The 25,380-nt window shown below is 43.9% G+C and overlaps 1 protein-coding gene across 1 annotated transcript in view; it reads right to left on the bottom strand.

Annotated features, from left to right (window-relative positions):
• Nucleotides 1-25,380, bottom strand: part of ADAMTS20 (ADAM metallopeptidase with thrombospondin type 1 motif 20) — a 779,002-nt gene that overhangs the window by 504,467 nt on the left and 249,155 nt on the right. The window contains exons 6-7 of the mRNA XM_069628019.1: nucleotides 8,274-8,398; nucleotides 4,619-4,659 (exon numbers count right to left, since the gene is read on the bottom strand). Of these exons, the coding sequence (XP_069484120.1) occupies nucleotides 4,619-4,659; nucleotides 8,274-8,398 (166 nt within the window). The remainder of the gene's footprint in view (nucleotides 1-4,618; nucleotides 4,660-8,273; nucleotides 8,399-25,380) is intronic.

Below are 25,380 nucleotides of genomic sequence, written 5' to 3'. Positions count from 1 at the left end.
AACTTCTTGTTGTTGACCAATAAGAGTCACATTATTTTTATTAGACTGATAACCACCTGAGTTATTGTATAAGTCCATGTAAGCCACCACTTGGGGCCCATCAGGGAATTCCTCACCGAAACAGTAGTCCTTGTCCCCAAAGGAGGTGTCTCTTCCAGTGAGATCCCACTTGCCTCAACCAATAGGGAGGGTGTTGCTGAGCGAGCTCACCTCCCTAGCCTCACAGTGGGGAGTGCCACCTTGGGGAGAAGGGACAGATTCGCTCAATTCTTCACAAGCCCTTATCACCTGGTTCTATTTTATGTTTGGTGGCCTTGGTCCTCATTAAAGGCACTTGCGTTTGTCTCTGGACAACTAACTTGAGTGGCGATCCCATACCGCACACAAGTGCCCTGTGGTGCGGGGTCTAATGCCTCAATATATGTGGTAAATTGCTGATGAGCATTTTTAACGCAATCCCCTTAAGTGGCAAGGACGAGTATGCTCCTCCTTTTTGCATAGACTTGCATCATAGCCTGGCACTTAAGGGGTTAAGAAGCTTATCAAGAAAGTAGTTGCAACCCAACTGCTTGTCAAAATGGACCTGCTTGTCCTCTTCTGCAATTTCCACCACAAATGCAATACTGAGACTGCCACCACAAAGTGGTGGCTGATTCGCTGTGAATCACTGACACAGGGGACTCGTGCCTCCTAGTCCTCTTAGACCTCTGAGCTGCCTTTAACACAGCCAACCATCCTATACTTCACTGCCTCCTCGCTAACTGGTTTCTCTGGACCATCCTAAAGTGGTTTGCATCCTGCCTATCAGGCAGACACCAGGCAGTACAGCTGGGTTCTTTCAGATCCAACAGACTCCCAGTCACGTGTTGAGTCCCCCAAGGTCCCATCTTTTCCCTAATCATCTACAATCTCTACCCAGAACCCTTGGGAACTCTTCTAAATTACCCCAACAAAGCCATTCATTAGTAATCTGATGTTTGATTGTACCTTAAAGTCACAGGCCTCCAGGACATCGCTCACTCCTGTGAATGCCTGTCTGGCAACCACACACAAATGTCAAATGCCTACCTCAAACATAATCCCATCAAAACCGGATTTGTCCACTTTGGTCCTCCTACCAAACAGCAACATGTGCAACAATGGCTGGATGACATGATCCTGTAAGGATCCACACCTCAGTTGTCAAATCCCCAGGCTTCATTATTGACAGTAGACTTTCCTTCCAAAAGCGCATATTCAAAAAGGCGCAAACTGCACGGCTACAGATGTTCACGCTGTGCAAAATCAAACCCTTCATCACCGCACATGACTTGCGGACAGTGGTCCAAACCCTTTTGATCATACACATTAACTGGGAAAATGCCCTCCTTACATGGCTTCGAGCCACAAACCTTGGCCCCAATGCCGCAGCCTGCCTCATGTGGCCTGCCTCATTACAGTTCCCCGCAAATTCGACTGTATCTCTCCAACACAGTGCAAGCTTCATTGGCTCTCCCTCCCCAGCAAGATTATATTAAAAACTCCATGTATGGCTTACAAAGCAGTCTTGAACAGAACACCAACTTCCTTGGCGGATAAACTCCACACCTCGGGAGGCTCTCGCTACTCACCTAACAAAAGCTAAGCTAGCCCATAATGAGAAGAGTCACAGGCAGTCCTTCTGCCAGACCCGACCATATGGAGCTCAATCCCAGAAGAAGCTCGAAATTCCGCCGCCATTCTCCTTTTCTGCAAAATACTAAAAATGGGGCTCTTTCAACAATACCTGCCAGACAACAAAAAAAATCCATCTTTCCCTCCACCGATAGTACTGAACTACAGTATAAAATGCTAATCCCAATGCTGGCACCCTCTTGGGGTATATACGCAATAACATAAACCTAAAAAGGACAGCCCACAAAACTGAAGCTAGTGAATACACAAATATGTTAAAACCTATATCCTTGTATCCTACAAACATTAATTGATCTGGGAATATTTTTGTGGACTCCTTCTCTCCCACGGTAACCCAATTTACCACCATCAACTACTCACCTTTACTTCTGCACCCCATACCTTCAACACTATAATCTTGCCACACTTTACTTAACCTGATATCTGCTAGACCTGATACTTGTACATGGTACTTTGATCCACTACCTGGCGGATATTAAGCCCTCTATAGCTAACAAAATATACATATGTCAGACTTGCTTGCAACTGTGTTAGGATGGAAGTTGGCTTAGTAAGTCAACCCATGTGAAGTAAAGGTCAAGTCAAGGTATAGCACAGCAAAGGTACAGCGACAAAGGAAGGCTCTACAATCTATTGGGCACACAGTAAATACATGAATCAATACAGAGATCGAATTGCTCCATGTTGGCTGAGTGGTGCTTTCCATTCAAACAAATATATATACAGATAGAGATATATATATGTTTCCAGAATTGTTTGCTAATCTATATCGAACCGGTAATGTCTAAGTTGATAGTCTTCTCTGTTAAATAGACATATGAACATACAGGCATTACGGATTGTCCAATGCCACTGCTCAGGGGGTTATAGCGACTTTAGCCATTGTATACACTATGCTTGGACAGTTGCCAGATATCTTCCTGATATTTTCCTTTGATAACTCCAAAAGAGACTGGTTAGTCAAAAATAGAAGAGATTGGGCCACTAACATAGGAATTTCAATGATAATGATTAGGGTGAGTCCATGGAGATTCAACGCACCCACAAGAGATATACGGAGCATACATGTGACAACAAAGAAAACATAGATGCATTAAGCATTTTATAAAATAATGAGCACTATGCACTTTAATGCTGGCACATTGCACTTTAATGTTGCTGTATTTTGCACGAGTTGCACTAGACACTTTGGGCGAAATGCATGCACAAGGCACTTTACAAAGCTTGTGATAATGTGATAATATATTGAACTATGTATGTTGCCTTTTACACAATTTTGTATATATTTTATCTACATTTTAACATTCTAGTGGGGGTGTGTTAAAGAAATTGAAAGTGTTACGTATTAAAACTATGTTACTTCATCCGTTCCAAAATGGCCGATAGGTTCACAGTTACCTGCTCAGTCCATCTTTAATGTCAATTTTATGTCAAACTTCCTGTCACATGAGGTATTTTAACAATATGGTGTTTGTGTATCACTTGTTGTGATCAAGCGGTGAGGTAACCGCGAAACGCATCATTTTTGTGCCACTAAGTATGGAGCACCACTTATTTTGTGGTTTTTATTTAAGTCATGGTCCACATAATAAAGAAGATATTTTGTCTGCAGTAAACAAGCTTCCTGGTGATTCTCTGTCGAACGGGGGAGTGCCTCCCATTCTGACTGTAGGAAAACAGTCTCATCATATATATATATATATATATGCACAACACCAAGAAAGTTATGGTGGGTTTACAAAGTTTTGAAAAAAAACCTTTCACCTGAAATGTGACAGTAGGAAAGTCCGTTTGAGCCTAGTCACACATTCCACACCGCCACCTAGTAGCCATCGCTGGAAGTTCACCTCCAGTTCTGAGCCACAACAGCAAGGCATTGTGGGTATGCAAATTAGCCCAAATGTGAGCCTTTTTCTCCAGGAAATTGTCTTTGTCTTAGAGGGCTGTGCTTAATCAACCCAAGACAGACATTTTGCAAGGCTGTCAAGGCAACTACATACCTGGTTTATATAATATATATATATTACCGGCCCTCAAGGCTAGGGTCATACAATGCTCTTGATCCTAACGTCAATATTCTTTAGATCCACATATGCTACGATCATTCGACATACAACCCCTGATATGACCTGTATTGGTATAACATTTCCTAGTAAATTCCCTTTAAGTCTGATCTTTCAATTACAACAGCTTATGCGAATCCTAAGGGAGGCAGTAAGTCTGTCATACGGTGATAGTTGAGCAGGCGACCCATTATCCCATCAAATTGTAGAACTAAAAATAAAAAAAGTTCAATTCTGAACATATTTTTCACCTGACATTTCCAACTTATCAATGCCAAAATACTTTGTGGAATTTGCTTCCAAATATTGAGAAGGGGGTCCAGGCCTGGGTACATATTTGAGTGACCCCGGATATTGAACCCCCTAACCCCCCGCGAAGATCAGTGGAAGTTAATGGAAACAGGATGCATTCAAAGAACCCATCTCTGGATCCAGTGACGGATACAACGGATCAGCTTGGAGGTTCAATTCAAACACGTGGTTTTAAAAGAGATAAAGCAACAGGTGAAGAAGGGGCTCTTACCTATAGAATCAGAGTCACTTTGATGAATAATAGAGCAAAGCTCAATGCATTAGTGATGCATAACTGCTGTACAATGGGAAAGTGGCGTACGAGCTACCAGGCCCACCTATTAAGTATTATGAGCACCTAGGCTCATCTTTCCTGGAGGTTGCGGTACTTGCTAGGCACCTGGGGAGATAAGAAACCGTAAGCAACAATATGCTCTGTACTGTTATCACAATGAGTAAGGAGTATGTACAGGTATTTTCCTTAGGAGTATTTTTTGTGTTTTCAAGTATTGATCTCTCACAGCTATGCAGACCTCACGTGGTCATTTGAAAGCACTCACCATTACACATCCTGCTAATGCAGTACTCACCAAGGGTATCACACTTATCACTGGCTCTGCAGATATCCTCCCTATTAAAAAAATAGAAAAATACATCTTTGATGTAGTGTAGATTTCATTTATTTCAATTTCAAGTGCTGCATTCTTGGCTTGCATGCAACCTTACAGACGATTCAATTTACATATAAAAACATTTTCCAAAATATAAAAAATTCCATACATAAAGTTAAAAAAGATTCCATTTGTGATATTCTAAAAACAGCGTATATTATTATAGTGTATGTCTAACTCCTGTTTAACAGCATTTAACTCATACTTGTTTTCTCTCCTCCTGTGTCTCCCCCTCAGGTGTGACCCCGGCGCCCCCAGCCCCTCTGGGCACATCCTGTGTTGGTGCACTGGGCTGTGCATCTCTTTCTTCTCTTGCCCCCTTCTCCCACCTACCATCTTTGCACAGTCTATGGTGCGCTCTGTTGCTCCCATCTTCTTTAACTTCTACGCTACCTACTATCCTATCCCCCTCACTACGGAAGGAAGAGGTTCAAGAGGGGACATCCTGGTATCCAACCCAGGTCTCCCTATAGCTGATATCTACATCAGTGCTTCCTCCAAACAGACTCTTACTGACATCATTTTTGTCATTCCTTCACCAGACCTATTGACCAGTCATATGGTTTTGTCTCTCTCTCCTTTCTCTTCTGCTCCCATTAATGGTGGCCCTCTTGGGCTCCTTCCACTCCTCCAATGTCATCATTAATGTCTATCTGAATGACACCCTCTTGGTCCAGGGCCCTCAGCCCAATCTCCTCCTGTTTGATAGGCATCTTCCACGTCTTATTAACTTCCTTCCTTCTCCCGCTGCTCCTACTAGCACCCTGCTGGCTCCTCTACCACCTCTCACCTCCACCTATCCCCACTCCCGGGCCCCTCTTCCACTTCCACTGGGTGCACCTCAGCCCTGTACCCCCCCACCCCAGAAGTCCTTCAAATGTGGCAACATGCTCCACGTCGCTACTCTCAACTCTCGCTTTGCTGTCTAACACTTCTCTGTCATCTGTCTCCTCCTAAAAAAACTTGATCTGGATGTCCTCGCTCTTACCGAGACATGGTTCGTGGCCAGCTCTGTTATGAATTTTGACATTCTCCTCCCTGGCGGCTACAAGATCCTGTCTGAGCTCAGAACCAACTGACCCAGAGGTGGAGTAGCTCTGATCTTTCCGGAGTGACTCCCTGCTTCTGTAATTCCTACTCAGGCCTACACCTCCTTTGACTGCCTGGTCAGCAGACGCTCTCTCTCTCTCTCTGACTGTGGCCACTATCTACAGGCCACCTGGCCAAGTTGCCCTCTTCCTCTCAGAGTGGGCTGACCTATCCTCTTCTCTCCTTACCTCTACCTCTCAACTTCTCCTCCTCTGAGACCTCAACATCCACCTGGATGCTTCTAATCCCTCCTCTGGGGTTTTCCGCAACCTCTGAGACATGCATTCTCTCTCCATTCTCTCCATTCTCTGGTCCGACACATTCTGCTAGACGTACTTTGGATGTTCTAATTTCCTCAGACATCCCACTCTCTAAACCTCTCTCTTGGACTGACCCCTTTCTACTTTCCTCTCACCTGACACAGTCTATCCCTCTGGCAAAGCCCACCCAGGCACTGTCACCTACATTCAGAGTCATCCAGCCCATGAAGCATGTGTCAGTGGATGCCTTTGCCTCTACTTTCTCTGCTCCTCCTACTCCTGCAACTGACTGACACTGTGACACAGCTTTCTCTCATCTGCATTTCTCTAACTCTTTGGACCTCCTTAACAGTGTCATGAGAATCTGGCTGAAGCCTACCTCCAAGTGCAACTCTTGGTATGACTCCAACCTTGCCGTCCTGAAACGCAAGTGCAGGGTGGCTGGGAGGGCATTGGGGGCATCCTTTGACAAACTGGCCTGCTGCCTGCTCCAAAGGCAATACAGACTCTCTGTCTTGGCCAAGAACAGAGCCCACATTCAAGACCACGTCTCTGCAGCCTCTAACAACTTAGCCAAACTCTTTAAAATCCGAAAGGAACTGGTCAGTCCTGCTGCAGTCTCTACCTCTCCTGTTCCCTCCCAGACCCTCTGTACAGCTCTGGCCTCTCACTTCACCACTAAATCTCAGGACAACCTGCCCTCTATCTCCTCTTCCTCTCCCTCTTCCGCTCCTGGCCCCCCCTTTGACAAACTTTCCCTCTCCTCCTTTATCCTCTTTCTCTCTGACAACACCTGATGAGGTTTCTAGACAAGTCCGATCTATGAAAGTGTCATCCAAACAGGTGTACCCTGCTCCTCCCGAACCATCAAGGATCATATTGACACCCTCGCTCCAGCCTTGGCAGATTTCTGTAATCACTCTTTTGCCACTGGAACTTTCCACACTCTCCTCAAGCACTCCCTTGTGCACCCCCTCCTCAGGAAGCCGTCTGCCAATCCTACCTGTCCGGCAAACTATCGCCTGATCTCAATCTGCTCTCTAACCCTGATTCCAGCATTCTTTCTGTCCTCATCATCCTTGTTCTTTCCTCTGCCTTTGACAGGGTCAACAACGCCATTGTGATCAATCTACTAAGTGAGAACCTGGGCATTACGGATCAGGCCCTGGATTAGTTGACCTCCTTCCTCTTGTACTCTTGTACTGCCCCTCCCAGTTCCAACTTCGCTCCTTTCTATCCGCCACCTCTCTCTCCACCTGTGGCGTTCCCCAGGGCTCTATGCGCTCACCCTGGTTTTTCAACCTCTACTTGGCCACTTTGGCCTACATGATCTCTACCTTCTCCTCCAACTTTCAGTGTTATGCGGCTGACACTCCGCTCTACTTCAGGCTCCCCTCAGCCTCCTCTCCTCTCTTGCTCATTCCTGACTGTCTATCTGCGATTCAGGATTGGCGTGCCTCCAACAATCTCTGCCTTAATGCCAGTAAACAGAGATCCTTCTCATTGGGACTCCTGATCCTGCTTTCCCTCTCTCACTCTTGCTGCCCTCCTTGGGCCCTCTTCCATCAACTTCCCGTGAGACTAAAACCTTGGTGTCATCTTTGACTCCTCTCCCTCTTTCTCTCCTCACATCTTGGATGTCACCAAGAAGTCCCACTACCAGCTGCAGCTCCTCAAAGGTACTCTTCCCTTTCTTACCTTCCCCAGAAGCTCACTGACTCTAGAGCCCTGGTTCTCTCTAGGCTGGACTACTGCAACAGCATCTCTCTCAATCTGTTTTCCGCTACTCTTCGCCCTCGGCAACTAATCCAGAACAGGACTGCAAGACTTATTCTTGGCCTGAAGCCCTGGGACTGTATCTCTCCGGCCCTGAAATCTCTCCACTGGCTCGGTAGCTGCAAGGATCAAGTTCAAGACCCTTTGCATTGTCCACAAGGCTTTCTGGGGCCGGGCGCCGCACTTCATCCAACTCTCTCTTTTTAAATACCTTCCTTTACAAGCCCTTCGCTCAGCTACCTCCAACTCTTTAAGGGTCAGACGCTTCACCAGTATAACAGTATAACAGTGAAGCAAATCATAATAATTGCATTTTCTTAAGAGTCTTCATCATTTTATAAGCCATTGCCCCATCTCTCTGATCACACAGCAGTGAAAGTGAAAGGAAAAGTCACTTAGTACTGAAACACATGGATTCCATTCGCTCGTTGCGTTTCTCGCGATATTACCTCGTGACGAGGACAGCCGTGTCATGATGAGAAGGGTGAGCGTCATCAGCAGTATTCTGGGTTTGCTGCCACGTACAGAAGTTGTGTAGTGTTGTAGCTGCATTATAACTGATTGCTGGACCTTCCTGCGCAGAGGAATAATATATAAAGAGTACTCGGTTAAGTGAATTGAATGCAACATATATGGGCCTCCTTTACTGCAGAGTTCTGCATCCTGCAGGTCTCCAGATGGCTGAGATTAAGACTCCCAGGAGCCCTTACAATTTACTATGCTGGCTAGGGCTGATGGGAGTTGTAGTTCAAAACATATGTGTCAATGACAACTATTACCTATGGTTAACCTTTGAAATGTTAGATATGCAGTGACTTGGCAATCCATAGTCAGTAATGCCCATGCAGTGAACCGGCCGAGTCTTAGGTTGCACAGTAGCTTATACAGATGGCATGCGCAATTGAACCATTACAAGGCCAGCCCGACAGCAGTGTCTGCAATCAGGACTACAATTTCCATGTTTCCTCACCACTGGCTTTTTTGGCTAGGACTGATGGGAGTGGTAGTCCAAAACATCTGGAGAGCCAAAGATTGCCCCATAGCAATTTAGAAACAATGTTTGGATTGAACATATTAACTGTCGAACCTAGAAATATTGAATATGTTCTACTTAATTCTATATTACAATAAACACTGTAAAAACATCCAAATAGTCATTGCCGTAACATTATGAATTAATAGTTATCATCGTAAAAGTGAATTAAGTTCCCCTAAACTGGAACATACATTCTCAATTATGAAGCCACAAAATAACTTGGTGAAACCTTTTAACAGCATATTTACTAATACGTAGAATGCATGCAGATGATAGATTATCATTTAAAATACTGTCTAGTGCAAATTAGCAATTTGTCAATGTTTTACAGTATACTCATTCAATATATAGAAGCGATAAACAGAAGAAAAAATAGGTTTTAATAAATCCAGATTTGGCTGCAAATTGATTTCAATGTATTCATTATCCCCAATGATCTGATGGTGATTCCTCTTTTTTTCATCTGGGCTTTTTTTTACTTTAGGATTTTTTTTATTGTGTGGCGTCAACTATTTGTGTATTGGATGGGGGTTAACATAACACACTGCATTTTTCCTGCCCCCGCTACATACATTTTCCCCATTTAATATTTGGCTGTTCTTTTATTTGCTTTATAAGATTGCTTTCAAGACACTCAAGTTAAATCTGCACAGTTAAAAAGTCCAGCATAAAATATGGACCATTGAAAAGAGGTCACACATGATTCAGTGTCGAAAATTATAAAACCTATATAGTACAGATGTGCAAGTGACTCACTGAATAATAGCAAACAAAGACCACCACACCCTGATTTGGAAGATTCCTACGGACTAATTACAAGCTTGAAGATGTGGTAAAAAAAAGCAGCAGGAACGGGACTACTGTCACTTCTTTACTGCACCACCAAACTCCGAGCTTGGAGGCAAAGTGGAGAAAAAACGTCCATCCCTTAGCTGGAGACATTTCCTGCAGTTTGCAGTGAAAAAAAGGTGGAATTACAACGGGCAGAGTTAACACTAACAAAAATTCCTGAGAGACTCCAAATTGGAGGAATAGACCTCTTTGGAATAAGGTGGATTTGCCTTCAGTTCTGAGGTGGTAGCGCAGCGGTAAGGGTACTTATGTTTGGCTTTAGCCCTACGCAGCTTGCCTGCAGCCTTGCCTATGCATCACATTTTTTTTAAACCAACGGGCTAAAATTAAATTTAAAGAAAACTAAAATCAGTGTGTTTGGCTTTAAAAAAGAAAACACATGTAATTAGTGTATTGACAAGGTCAAACTAAGTGTGGAGGACTCTTATTTTTATTTGGGTGTTATCTTTGCAAGCAACTGTCGGTGGCCTGCACATCTTGCAATGGTGGTAAACCGCCTAAGGACCTATTTGTGTGGTCTCAGGCGATTCTACCAAAAATCTGGCTGATTCCACTTTGATAAATGCATTGAATCCCTCGAGGCTAAGATTTATTCTGCCATATTATATGGTTCTGAGTTGTGGGGTAGTGTAAGCTGTACCTCCTTGGACCGCATGCTCAATATTGGTTTAAAAAAGCTCCTAGGTTGAGGCCCAGTATGTCGGGAACTCCTCTTGCATTTGAGATTGGTGTCTCTAGCATGACGTGCAGGCTGAATCTAGGTTTTTGGAATACTTCCGCAAACGAAATTCTTCTCAACGGTTGAACCCAAATATCTTGAATGTAAGAGAGGAGTTAGAAACAGCAGAGGTGTATGCCATATATCCTTCGTATAGAGACTGTATTACTCTATGCAAGAAGTGGGGAATCGGCTTTGAGGAATTGAGAAGTGGGGCAGTTTCTAAACATCAATTATCCATGGAAGGCTGAAGGAGAAATTCTGCAGTTGCAATAAAAAGCATCGAGAAGCTAACTTCGATGGTGCATATAAGGAGGGCCCGCCAGAAATGACCATTTTTATTTGAGTGTTATTTACTCACCGACTCAGGACGAATCATTACAATGATCCGCCTCAATGTTCTCCCTCTGAGGGCCCGGATGAAATGGTTGTTTAACTCCAAGCGGTGTGCATGTGGTTGCGGGTCCGAGGAGGATCGATCTAACTTCTTATTTATCTGTCCCAATCTTTTGGATCTGAGACGCTCACGGTTGAAGAAGCATTTCTATTGCTAACAACATCAGGCAGGTCTCAGATGCGATGAATTTTGCTTTGTCGTGTGTAGATGTGCATTTTATTAATGATTTATGTAATTATAGTGTTGAAGCTTATAAACGTTTGGCGAGGAAATTTTAACTTGTTTTTACATTCAATCATTTTGTGATGTAGCTTGTATTTTGTATCTGTTGTTATTGGTGAAAACCGAAATATAAGTGTTAACTAACTAACTGGAAAATCCACCAAACTGGGAAAGAGGTCCATGGTATCTTGCAAGTCTGCCGAGTTGGCAGATGCTACCGGCGGGCATTAGCATGGTCCACTTTCAGGTAATCCCCCTTTTGCTATCTGACCTGTGTCTCTGCCAAGGTCCTCGCACAGATGGCAAATACACTACAGAAAGTATGCAGGTGTTTAAAATGTCATGGCTTTCTTTGCAATCTCCTACAATCATTTATCATCGATTTTCTCATACAGTCTTATCAGAATCTTATAAGATCATACATAAATCCTACTTCAAACCTATACGAATTTATAAGAATTCAATGCGTCTTTGGGTGTCATAATTTTGATGAAGTTCAAATTATTGTTCCTAAAACTGTACTACTTTGTAGAAAGTTCTTATAAAACATGTATGCATGGGATGCGGGAGAGTCCTGTAGAGACTCCTTTGCATAACCTGAAGCACTAGAGATTAAACTGGATATCAAAGTTATAAAACAATGTATTTGTCAAAGCAAGACTGAAGGCTTGTGACGAGACAGACTGATAAGACTGATAAGACTCACTTTGCACAAAAAGGGTTCTTACCATAATTGTATGGCAGTGCAAATGCAGTTTACCTATGCACAATTCTATTAGCCCTATTGAAAATATACTGGTACTAGCACATCGGCTCATCTACAAACCTAAGTTTGGTTTCTAAGTTCTGTGTTGTTTTTTCGAAGTAAATCCCTCTGTGGTAATTTACTTTGACAGAATTATTTGATTCTTTTTCCTTTTTTTTAAATGGGGGTCCCCACTACCAATCCCCCACCACACACCCCCTTACCCTTAAACACATATATATTTACTCCCCCATGAAGTAATGCTGTCAAAGTAATTTACTTCGATAAAACAATGGTATACATAGGTTAGGATGGGCAAACGCGGGTTGTCGCAGTTGTCCTGCTGCAAATATACGGTAATGAGGTTCCAGAGGAAAAGGCTTCTGGGAGGAAGGTACGTGAAAAGGAGTGAGATGAGGTCCAGGAAGACACTTGTGGTGAGAGACATGACAGATATGCACTAATTGTACTCCCAGACTCACAGCCACGTGGGTCATTGAGCCTGCCATGCACCCCTCGAGCACACAGCGCACATATCAGAGGAGGGGGAGTGGGAATGAGGGACTAATGTGACGTGAGATTTTAGCTCCAAGTGGCCGGTCTATCGAATGTTTGCACCAGTGCTAAAACCTGGAAAAATCCCACTTGGAAGCCATTTTGCTGCTTGTGTCATATCGAATTAAGTAGATTGGTGTTGCTGTAAACCACATTACATGACCATTTTTGCAGTGGTGCGCAACGATATGTTTAACGCATGATACGCATGGCATGGGTAGTATAGCTCAGTGGTAACACGCTCGTCTTGGAAGCAAGACGACGCAGAGCAACACAGGTTCGAATCCCCGGTTCGGTATATAAAAAAAACAATTATAATAACAAGCAGAAACAGACTTTGCCAAAACCAAATACCCATCTTTCACACTGGAAAAGTGGAGCACTTACTTTTTTCCCTTACTGCGTAAACAGAAAAACAAGAAAAATCAGTTTGCATGATCAGTTGCCTTGCCATGGTTCAAAATGTTTTATTAAAGGGTCCACCTTCAATTTGGTATTTCAGTGCAATGCATGTGCAACTCTTTATGCAATATGCATTTGGGCAAAACCTGTTTGCTCCATTCCATATTATGAAAGGAGCAAAATTGTTGCAAAAACAAATAAAAGCTTAATTATTAGCAACAGTGCCAAGGTTAAATAATTTGTTCTCTAAGGGCCCTAGAGTCTTCAGATGCAACAAAGCGACCCCTTAATAATTTAGGGACATACAAGTACTTGTGGCTGAGTGTTTTGCTTGCCACCAAAGCATGGCCGAGGCCACTGTGCTGGCACGATGACTTTTGAAGTCCACATTCAGTTGTGTGCTGTCATCAACCTAAAATTCCTCTTTCTGATAAGTAGGAGAAAATGTCAACCTCTGCGGTGGGCTGCTCATACTGGAAAAGACCTGCTCCCCAAGTTAAGAGCCCGAGCAACGGGTTTCCTTAGTGCGGGCACAAATGCCTTTAACTGTAGGATGCCCCAGCCATTAACTTGGGTGATGGGCCATTACTGGGAGGGTCGGCTCGGAGGGAGCTGCGGTTATGCTAAGCGCTCTGTTCAAAAAATGGAAAAAGAAACTTTACCTAGGGTGTACTTCCACAGTCCCTTTTCCATGTTTATGACCAGGACATTAGCCACAAGGAAAAGGCACAGATGAATATCAGTGCGGCTTCAGGGGATCCCAGATATGTTTTATTTTTGTTTGTTTTTTGGCTAAATGTACTCTCAGCACCCATGTGTGTTCATTGCAGGTGCTAGATGATGATCTGCTGGCCTTGTGGCAGGAAAAATGAGAAAGCGGGCGAGCGGTGCAGAGGTGAATACTGATTTTCCTGATTGGCTAACGGGTTCTAACATGGTGCAAATACATTATAAGCAGAGTGTGAAAAATGATGGATTCCCTACTGCTCTTTCGCATGCTCGGTCATCTATTGGTACTGACTTGATTGATTCCTCAGTTGCTCTTGAAAGATTCCAGAAGAAATTACTGATGCCTATCGATACACTTAAAACTTTACAATATTTGACACCTACGAGCAAGAAAAGTGATCTAAAATAAGTGTTTGCCAAGTGTGAGACAGGCATGGTATCAAGAGATGACACAGACAACAGATTATGAATTTAACAGTAGAATCGTCGTTAAGTATCATGATGGGTGTAATGCCTAACTTGCCCTTTAACTATAGTGGGGATTTCCCTACTTTAAGAAACTAAGGAAAGTCTATGCCCATAAGTCGAAATCATAAATCTGTCTGTGTCAACACCTATGCTTGCCCGTGTCTAATACAAAAACGTAGTGTTGGGTTATTCTAACTCAATAGTGTTCAAATAAAGTCTGGAGCATAGCTCCCTTCCCCATGTTCAGGATACAGTTCCAACACATATAGGCTTCAAATGTTCCTTGAAGACTTGGGTTTCCTTCCCCAAGCTTCAAGCACTGATTTACCAAACAATTTCCCAACGGAGCTCGGGCATCCCGTCCCCAAACTTCAAAAACTGGTTCACAAAACAAAGTTCCAAAGGAGCTCAGGGTTCCCTTCCTCAAGCTTCAAACACTGGTTCAGCAACAAAGTTTCAAAGGAGCTCAGGGTTCCCTTCCCAGAGCTATAAACACTGGTTCAGCAACCAAATTCCAAAGAAGTTTAGGGTTCCCTTCCCCGAGCTTCAAGCACTGATTTACCAAACAAAGTTCCAAAGGAGGTCAGAGTTCCCTTCCCAAGCTTCAAACGCTTGTTCAGCCACAAAAGTCCAAAAGGAGCTCAGGGTTCCCTTTCCTAGGCTTCAAACACTGGTTTAGAAAAAAAAGTTCCAAAGAAGCCCAGGGTTCCCTTCCCCAAGCTTAAAACACTGGTTCTTAAGTTTCTTCAGCAACTTCCATATACTTGGTTAGGGCTCTCTGGACTGGGCACAGTGGTCACACCACACAGAACACCCACTACAGGTCAGGCATATAAGGGGCCCTTGGCCTTATACTTTTGGCTTGTGGCCTTGTCCAAGCTTCCTCCTTGATACTATTTGGCTGACAGTATTTTCACTGGCCAATTTTTATATTCAATCTGTCTCTTCCTTCACTGGTGTTTGCCGCTTTTTGGTTCTCTTTTTGCTCCCACTTCACTGCTCCCCCTTGTGTTGTTTGCTCGACAGCTTTTAAATACGTTCTCTTCATTTGTAAAGTTTTACATACTTTTCTTTCTTCCTCAGATATCCAGAGACTTTTTGAAACATTGCAAATCTCCTGCACCTGACCACTCTGATGCCCAGTTTCAAAGTATTCTATTGTCAACATATCAGTCTTTCACAGTTGCTCAAAATGCTTTCAAAAACGTGCAAGGCTTGTATGTGTGATCACTCTACTACATTCTTTCAAAGTACTGCATTGTTAACGTAGCATATGATTGTCCTTATTCTTACTTCAGTTCGGAAGTGTTCACAAATATGCCGGTGGCACACGCCCGTGCTGTCACAATGTATATTCCCTTCTTTCACCCGCGTACCTGGTTTCTTCACACACAGAAACTTATGGTCGAGTTACTGGATGCGGCGGCTCCTCCGCTCTCAGGACTTTCAGAGAATGTCAGGACTTCTCACAGAATGAGGTCAGGGTCTCAACACCTCAGGCACTCCTGAGCTGACTCCTCCACCCAGGGTAATGAGCACTGCAGAACCAAATGGGAAGGGCTGACACTTCACACAACTTCCTTCCTCCAACCTCACCAGCTCCCTGGAGACAGGGCTCCTTCGCCACGCTTCTTCAGAACGCCGTGCTCTGCAAGTTTCCAGCGTACTTGCGTTTCACTCTCCTCTGGTTCCCAACGGTCCGCCTTGGCTTCCCTGTTGCTTTCTCTTTGCTCTCTGATGCTGCCACTTTTTATACACCTGCGCCCCATCAAGGGGTTTCAATTGTTCTTCACTTGCCTGGTTTGCCTGATTCCAATTAGACCAATTACTGGGACATGCCTGACCTTCAGCTCTGTAGTCTTCAGGATCCCTCTTCTTCGTCCCAGTACGACAGTGGCGTTTCCTATAGGTAGTCTGTATTACTCCTTGGGGTGTCTTCCTCTTCTCAGTACTTTGTGTAGTTTTAGGGGGAAATTAGGATATGAGCAACAATATCCTGCAAAGGCTGAGGGAGGGTAGTATAAGTCAATGTCAGGAAAGGGGGATATCATGTCTCGCCCTCTGATGCCCTCTTCCCAATCCCCAACGGCCTTCTGCTCAGGCGATCCTCTCTCGCTAGTCAACCCCCACGGTTGGGATCCAAAACCAACAGCCCTTCTCTGGCCACCTAAACAGAAGATCCCTGGGGAGTAGTTGTGAGGGTGCCTTGAGGTTTCTCACACAAGGCAGTTAAGTTTGTGGGACCTACATTTCACATTTAGGAGAAACACTGGTAGATAAGGTAAGCTCCTATCCAGAAAGCTGACTACTTAAAGCATTATGTATCATAAGGAATGCTGGTAAGGTTTATGTTTCACATCACATCTTCAAAGACAATTAATCACATAAACCCTATAGGATTGTTCAAGAACTTTGTGTGCCTCAAGCTGCTATTCTTAATGTTTATCCTTTATTGGGTGGTCTGTCAGATCCTGGAAGATTTTGTTTCATAATAAAACTACAGGACTTGGTGATGACATAATCCAGCATGGATTATCTGTTCAATCTAATAATTCTCTATGCATTTTATCTATAGTTGCTTCTGAAGCCCTGAATTCGTTTAGCGGTCATCAGAAGAATCGTTTCATATATGTTTGTAAAACAGCTAAGCCTCTAGACCTCATAGAGATCCTTGCCCAGCTAAATGATTAAAATCTGTATTGCCAATCGGTATCATTGATTTTTTTTTTTAAAGTGGTAAATTCACCTCAGCATTGTTCTTAAGTACCTACACTCTGCAGTTGTCATCCCTCTTTTGAAGGCACCATCTCTTCACCCAGCCATCACAGTTTGTCTTTTGCCATTTCACAATTGTCTTATCCAGGTAAAATCTTAGATCGTGCTGTGTCGGATCAGGCTGAAAAAGTTGTGGGGAAAATGGGCTAGATATTTTAAGCCTGCTTTCCCGACTCCCTATACGAACCTAAGCTGTTCTGGTCAGAGTCCATGATGATATGTGTAGTCTGGTAGATGTGGGATTACGTTGGCTTTGATTATGTTAGAGCTCATGGCAGTTTTCGACATTGTCAACCAACGTCCTTATTGGGTGCCTTTGTTTGATGGAAACATCGGATCTGGCTAGCAGGTCGTCTGATACTTTTTCTATGATCTTGTTGAAATAATGGCTCTGCCTCGCTTCCATCTTCATCATAGAATTTGCACATTCAGATCAAGCTTCATTTGAACATGATCTGGGTGTAGTATGAAAAGATATTCACTTCTGTCAGTCTGCCATGAACGATCCAGCACCCCTATACAGACCACTCGGGGCCCCCTCGAACATGGGTCCAAAAGTACAACCCGGAAACAGCAACTATCTCAGGTCGCCATCACCAGTGCACTGTGAGCCCATGTGAAGAAAGTGGGAGGGGTCTATTCCCCTTATAAACACTTCCCCCTGCACATACATATCCCAGGAGGAGAAGAAAGTGCAGGATTGGCTAGGGAAATCTGTCCAATCAGAACAGAGGGAGGGAGACTAAAGCAATGAACAGGAATCGGGAAGTGTGGGTTACTCGAGTGAGGTCAGCGGTAGAGGTGGAGCCGGATGGAGGGGACTGGCCGCTTGTGGAGGAGATTCACGGAGAAGGTGGGGTATTGGCTCAGGCGAGACATTGGCACTGCTGTGTGAGTTAGTGTGTATGTGAAGTGGGTGTAATTGAAGTAGTCTAAATACCATAGCAAGTGCAAGCCACATTGCCAAACTCCCAGTAAGAACACTGTCCTTTGATGAGAGTCGGGAAACCTAGGACGTTTCTGAGGGAGTTTAGCTAGAATGCATCTAGGGAGCCATCAATAGCAGAAGCCAGGAATTAGACAGTAAGAGTTAACGTTCAGAAGCCCTAACCAGGGAGAAGTGGTCAGGACACCTGGGCAGGGAGGAAATCCCACGAGAGACCAGAGAAAGAGGGATGCCATAGGGCCCACAACATTTTAATAAAAAATACTTGAACTGTCTCAAAGATCCAGAGTGATTTTCTGTGCCATCTGTGACCTCCACCCTCCTCTCCGCCAGGTGGGTCGGCAAGTGCCAGCAGCCATATGCGTGCAGTGACTCTCTGAAATTCTCAGCCATGCTGAAATCCTCAACATTGCGCCCTGCCGAAACATGCTGATGCCATCAAGGCAGTGTGCTGAAGTGTCACCCAATTACTTTGTAATATGCAATTTCACCTACTCCCCTTGCATCCTCTTTTCAGGTGGCATGGGAAAGGGCATTGCTTTTGGATCCTGACCCTGGGGGTGGAGATGCGCAAGGGAGGATCACCTGGGAGGAGGGTCTTTGGGGATTGGGGAGAGGATATCCACAGGCGAGATATGGAATCCCCCTTTTCTGATGAGAACCAACCTTACCCTCTCCCTGCCTTTATAGGCTGTTATAAACCATCTTCCCCCATTTTCCCTCATTCAGACCATTATAGTACTGGGATGAGGAAGAGGCGACTGAGAGTAATGTACACTGACATGACATTTCACCACCCTGATACTGAGATGAGAAAGAGGCCTCAGGACTGGTGTGAGGGTCAGGCATGTCCAATAACTATGGTCAGACATTGATAATTAAGCACTCACACCTGCAACCAGTTACATGGTTGCAGGTGTATAAATGGAGAGCGAAGCAGCAGAGAAGAGAACCAGTGGTGCAGCAGAGCATGACAATCTGAGGTGGAGAAGTCAGAATATGGGGCGGTGAAAAGGACGCTGACTAAACAGCAGCCAGAGAGCTGCCGAGGACAGAGCGGGCCGCGAGACGGTCTGGACCTGAGCAGAGCCCATCGCCATGTGTTCCCAGTTGAGAGTGGGGAACACAAAGACACCGCGGACTGCTGCAGGGTGATCCAGAGAGAGCAAGCGCTGCTCGCTAAAGCTCCCCGGAAGTGAGAGAGGAGCAAGCGAGGACCCGAGAGCGAAACCAGAGCACCAGGAGGAGCGGCCGCATACCAGTGAGTGACAGGGAAAGAGCACTCAGGCCGGTGCCCTCCAGGGCCATGGTGTGGGTCACGGCGAATGGCAGTCAAACAAGCATAGATGATAAAGAGGTCTGGAGACTGAAAAGTTACCGAACAAGTTGCCCATCAAATAATACGTTTTTAATTCTGATAAATGGGTCTGAAGACCAAATATGAACTATTGAATACTGAACAAGTTTATTTATTTACATTTTTATAACGTGCCACACGCCCGAAGGACTCAGGGCACACAAAAACATATAATACATTTTAAATGCTGAACAGAGGTGAATATATGAGAATATCGCATGAATGAAACAGAAAATGCTGTGCATTTGCAAACAAGATGAATTTAAAGAGACAGTGTGTGCATATCAAATGAAAAGAGCAAAAAGCAAAACACTATTGGATAGTGTGGAAGCAAGATGGTAACCAGGAGAAAGACCACGATGGAAATTGTGTGAGAGTCACACGTTGGTATAGGCAGAAAGCCGTTAAAGTGAATTAGAAGAACCAGTGGACTTATAACACAGATGCAGCGAGGAAACATGTGTTGTCAAGGAAGTCTTATGAGAAAAAATGAACTGTGGTAAGTGCCAAGTGTTATTGCTTGCGAAACCTGTGATGGGTGGACCGTGTAGTCTGACAGCTGCACCTACACAGAGAAACCCTTCCTTGGAGTAAACCAAGGGAAGTCAAGAGACTGAGGCTGGTTGGCCTAAACTGTTCAAGTGATAAGAAGGAAAAAGGCAAACTAAACAAGTTTATTGACTGTGAATTTGAAGCCTGAAGAATTGTGTTGAGCTTGGGGAAGGGAACCCCAAGACCATTTTGAGGAACTTTGTTGAACCTGGGGAAGGAAACCCTGAGACCATTTTGTGGAACTGTGTTGAACTTGGGGAAGGGCACCCAGAGGCTATTTTGTTGGGACTGTGTTGAACTTGGCGGAGGGGGGCCAGGAACAAGCTTGGAGCTGGAAGAAGCTCAGAACTTTCATTTGAGCATTGTTTCTTTGGTTGCTGACAACCTTACACATTGTTTAGGGCTAGTTGTAAGGCTAAGTATAGGTTTTGGACTTTTAGGTTGAACTTACTGATTCAGACCATGCTTCGTTTATTTAGGTAGGGAAATCCCACCTTAGTATAGGGCAAGTTAGGCCTTCGTCCTTCCTGACATTTGAGTTAATAAAGATCATTTGTTGGAACCTTGAATCTGTTGTATGTGTCTTGCTTCATGATGCCTTCACATCAATTACATGAAGCTTGCAGTTGAGATTATGATGGAAACATCTGAAGAAGAACCCGCACAATTGAGGTAAAGCTATACCTATTTGAAAATGATGTACGGTTTTCAATGGACATTGCTTAGCAAGCAAACAATGGCTTCCCAGCCTTGTTTGATTTCCACTTGATGAAGTGGCTGCTACAAACACACCAGAGCCTCAGAATGCAACCAGTCAACTCTCTTTAGAAAATCAGGTGTGCGATTAGCAAAGCCCACTGGAATGCGGTAATGCTGCATTCCTGTTCTTCAAGACTTGCATCATTTATAAAGGAATGGGATCTAATTAAGAAGGAAAACAAACAGCAGTTTCATCCAATATTATTAATGTGAAATTAGTCCAATGATAACAACTAATTATAGCAGAGACAGTTCCCACGAGGCCGGTATGTTGGCAGTAAATGACTTTCAAGAGATGGCAGATAAATACCTTCTACTTTGAAAGTTACAACTGGGCTCTATGAATCTTCAACCTGTGTGCCGTGTGATGAATGCCGCAGGAGTCATCACTAAACTCCAGCCTAATGTCTCCTCCCATGTGGCCAGGGGAAGGCAGCCGCTACCTGACCTCGACCCTGTGGGTGGTATCATGAGGGAGGATCACGTGGGAGGAGAGGGCTGTCGGAGAAGTGGTGACTCCGTTAGGAGAGGTGCGGTATTCATCCTCTTCTGAGGATGAGATTCCCTGAATGCCTCAATATCTAATGGCATGCTGCCACTGTATGGTTCCCTCTCCCAGAACTACCCAAAATACAGAATATGAAGACCTGTTTTATAAACATGGAAATGGTATAATGAGGGATCAGGGGGCTAATATTACAACCTCTAGCTGTTATTATTCTGCCTTATATCAAAGTCCTAAAGCCAAGGGTAAAATACCAACTCTTTAACGCTCTTCCCTAAGTCTGAACATTCTGTTACCCTATCAGTTTGGGTTAACTAATGATAAAACAAACAAGAATATTATGGACTTCAAGTTCCATAATGCTCCTAGTACTGCGACAAGGAAGAGGGGCTCAGAGTTAAGGAAGTGTTATGAGCAGTGTAGTTGCTTGAATAGGAAGCACCTGAGCTGGACCTTTCAAAACGTAAAGGACTTTCAGGTGCAAGAACAGCAGCAGGAGGAAGCAGAAGCTTATGGTGTCGTTGTGGCAGCAGCAGGATGCTTTGTCGGAGCTGCAGTTGATGTCGGCGAGACGTGGCCATGCAGAAAGAGCGTAGCGAGAACTGGTGCTGAAGCAAGCCACGCCATGTGGGAGAGGAGCTCCCAAAACGCCATGAACTGCTCCTGTGTTGAGTATACACCGGAGAGTGAACGGAGCAGCAACTGCTTCATTGAAGGTCTGCGCGCACGGCAGCAGACCAAATGGAGCAGGCAGAAGAAATCCAGAAGTGCCCCACAGCAAAGCCAACAAGTTATAAGGAGACACCAAGGCATACCTGTGAGTTGGCCTGAAGTCTGTGATCCCGGGTGTTCCGCAGGAGACCGCTAGGTGAGAATGTTTATTTTGAATCCAGAAAAGTTGACTTGATTCAAACCGGTGCAACTCTCCTAATGAGGGATTCCAAATAGGGGACCATTGTACCCTGCATTGCCAAAGTCAGAAAAAACTGGTTATAAGGTCAACTGGGGGCCACTCTCCTAATGAGGGATTCAAAATAGGGGACAATTGTAACCAGCATTGCCAAAGCCAAAGAAGATTGAAATAAAGACACATTGGGCGCAATTTCCTAATCAGGAGTGCCAATTAAGAGACTATAGTAACCTGCCTTGTCAAGTAAGTAGAAGAGTGATACAAAGACAAACTGTGTACAGCTTTCCCAGAAAGAGAGATAATTGTTACTCACATTGCACGCAGGCAAGAGCATACACAAACAGAAACCAAAGGCCACAGGAGCAAAGCGCTCCTTGTAAGAGAAGCTAAGTAGGAGAGAACTATAACCTGCATTGCCTAAAGCCAAAAGATGAGCACGAGAACAATTATCCTTTTGTGGAAAATCAATTTGGAAAGAGATGTAACATGTTTTGTTAAAAGTCAAAAGACTATCAAAAGAAGCAGTTGTCGGGTCAAATCTCCTAATTTATGATTCCAGTATGGAGAGTTTGGAACAAGCATTACCACAGATTACACATTCTAGTAATAGGAGTTTTATCCTGGCAGGCGAGTAACACAGGAAGAAGAAGATGTTTTAAAGTACTGTGGTTGTGGGAAAAGGTGTGGTGGAAAAGAAGTGTTAATTCCATCACCTTGTCTAGTTGAACTTGAACTGTGGAATTTCAGTAAGTAATTGTTGAACCATCCTGACTCAAGTGTTTCTTTTGAGGAAGTAGTATGATGTGCTAACAAGTGCTTGGGCTTTTGAGAAACGAACACTTGCATTTGATGTATGAACTCATGTTCGGTGGAAAAGACTTTTGTTGTACCAAGCAGGAGGTGTTTGGAGGAGAAGACCTTTTGTGTTATCAAGCAGGAGGATGTGGAAAAATTAGCAATTGCTTTGATTTGTAAACAAGCCTTTGTAGGAGAGATATTCGCTTCACCAAGTGAAAGGATCTATTGAATGCAAAAGACTTTGCATGCTACATTGAATGGAACTTTGTTGTTACACAGAACATTCTTGAGACTGAACTTGATTCCAGATATTCCTGAATTATTCACGGTGAAGGGAATCCAACCTTAGTCACATGGAGTACGGTTTATGACTTTTGTCTTGATAAGTTATTTTGGGGAATTTAAAACAGCCAAACAAACCTTGTACAATTGTGTTGTGTATATTAATGTGAGGGTCAGATATTCTTTGGACACTTGGTCATTTTTCTTTAGCCTCAGTTTTGTTAGGCATGGATATCCTTGTTAGGCTAGGGAAAGATGGGTGTTTGTCCCATCCCTTTTTATTTAATAAAATGGCAACTTGTGAGAAAACTATACCTTTGTGTTGTCAGGTTCTGCCTTCTAGGTGTAAGGGTGAGTTGCTGGAGTATGTAGGAGTGAGTTTTTATTTAAGTAATTGGTTTGGCCTTAACTGAGTTATACAGAGTAAACAGAGCTTCCCAAGGCCAGATGGTGACTCTCAACAAGGTTTGCAACAAGTCTTCTAATTGGATGGGAGTGAATGAAAGGCAGACAATGAACATTCTAAACTGCCTTTCATTGTCAGCAGCCCAGCAGAGAGGTCCTATGTTTTAGAGTTCCTGTTTTAAGTATGTTGAGACTGGGCCTTTAAGTTAATCTTGGATATTGGAGAAGCAGGAAGAAATCAGGAAGATATCAGTAGTCCAAGAACAACTGTCTAGTTTCACCGGAAGGGAAAAAGCTAAGTGAACCCATCTGTGTTCTCTAAGAAAAGACTAGTGAATTGAATAACTGTTTTACAGAAAACTTAAAATATTTATTTGTAATTTAGAAGAAATATATAAAGTTAAAGGCCGTTTGTTAACTTAAATGCCAGAGAGTTATATCAGAACTGAAGTGTCGAGCTAACCGTTTCCCAGACTGTAGTAATTGCGGTTGTAAGCAACAGTTTGTATTCACTGGAGCGGGAGAGAGAGACTTTACGGAGCAAGCGTGTGATTAGGGGGCCGCCAACTGTATTTGAGGGTTTCCGCTCATTAGAATAGCTCTCAACTCACCCGCTTTTGGCGGGTGTCACCCGCCTTGAAAGAAAATGAATCACCCACCAAGTCCCTCATACGCCCATTCACTTCTATGGGCCTCTCACCCGCCAAAAAGAAAATCGGGTGTTTTCACCCGCCTTGCTGACAAAAAAGGTTGAGAGCTATGCATTAGTGTAAACCCGACGTTGTGTTCACGCGACGTGTAGTCCTATTCGATCTACTGCGCAAATGTAGATGGTAGGTAGGGAGTGACAACGTGGAATCTGGCAAGATTCCTGCTGGCTTCATTGTGCGCATAGTTACTACATCAAGTTAACAGCTCAGGATAGTGAGCTGTCTCGGTGAACACTTGCGTGAGAGTAATGCATTGAAAACATTAAGCGCGCGTGTGCATAGACTAGCCCACTGACTATTGACTAATATTAATGTTTGTATACAGAGCGAGATCTAACTGAAGCGCGTCTGCGACGCGGAATTAACTACTAGTCAGTCACGCATGCGCGGAAGCTCCGGATCAACCCGATCTCATTGCGCATGTGCGGAGCCCAAGCAAAGCAAAGCAACTATAAATTAGGTCGGTGCGCATGCACAGAAGGTTGAATATCGGAAAGCTAATTCCACTTGTATACAGGAGAGAAAAAAGAAACTGAACGGTTTAAAACTGAAAGAAGCTAAGTATGCTTTTTGACAGTGTCTGTAAATGGAAGCCAGAAACTCATATTGAAAGGCATAAGGAGGACAATAAGCAGAGTGTGCTTTTAAGAGAGCCCAAGTTCAAGACACTTTGTGCTGGCATTGATTCATAGGAGAACAAGCTAAGTTTCCAGCTGATCTAAGACTCAGACTTTTTGAATCCAGTAAGGAAGCTGAGAGTTCATTCTAGTGATCAGTCGATAAGTAAAGATTTCCTCTGGGCATTCAGTGGGGGAAAGCCAGATATGGTTTTTAAGCAATAATTTCATAAGGATGTTAAGAAGTCTTACCAGTAGAAATAAGGTTGGTAGAAAATAGAATGATTTTTTCTCTCTCCTCTACAGGCTGTGAGTCCAAAGCACAGGACCTGGTATTTTGTTATTTTATCCCATTTCCCCTTTTCCCTCGGAAGTGTACCCAGCTTAGCTGTATACTATTCAGTTTAGAGGGTTACATTTTTGGGGGACTATGGGGGTTCAGCAGCTTCCGTGGACATCATCCACAATCAAGTCTGACATGTGTCCGGCTCGCATTGCTGACCCCTCCTAGTAGCAACTCACACAGAGAGATTGATTAGTTGTCCATGTGAGCGATAACTTTCCCAAAGTGACTGAATCATTGAATGTATTATAGTGCAGCATTTAACTGAGTGGCAAGTGGCATTGCTGTGACTCCCAGGCAACACATAACTAATTGAGGACTAGATTTCTGCATGCCTTTCCGCAGTGGATTTTAGGACACATGTATTGGAGACTGGGGTCCTCGTGTAAGGTAATTTCAGGGATACAACGTTGTTCCATCACCAGTGAGTTTTTTGGTGAACATTTTTTAAACAACAAAAAGAATAGAAAAAT

Source organism: Ambystoma mexicanum, chromosome 12 (assembly GCF_040938575.1).
Source record: "Ambystoma mexicanum isolate Mex_15411 chromosome 12, UKY_AmexF1_1, whole genome shotgun sequence".
Lineage (NCBI taxonomy): Eukaryota > Metazoa > Chordata > Amphibia > Caudata > Ambystomatidae > Ambystoma > Ambystoma mexicanum.
The sequence above is the reverse complement of the archived record's forward strand: the minus strand, read 5'-3'. Positions and strand labels throughout refer to the sequence as shown.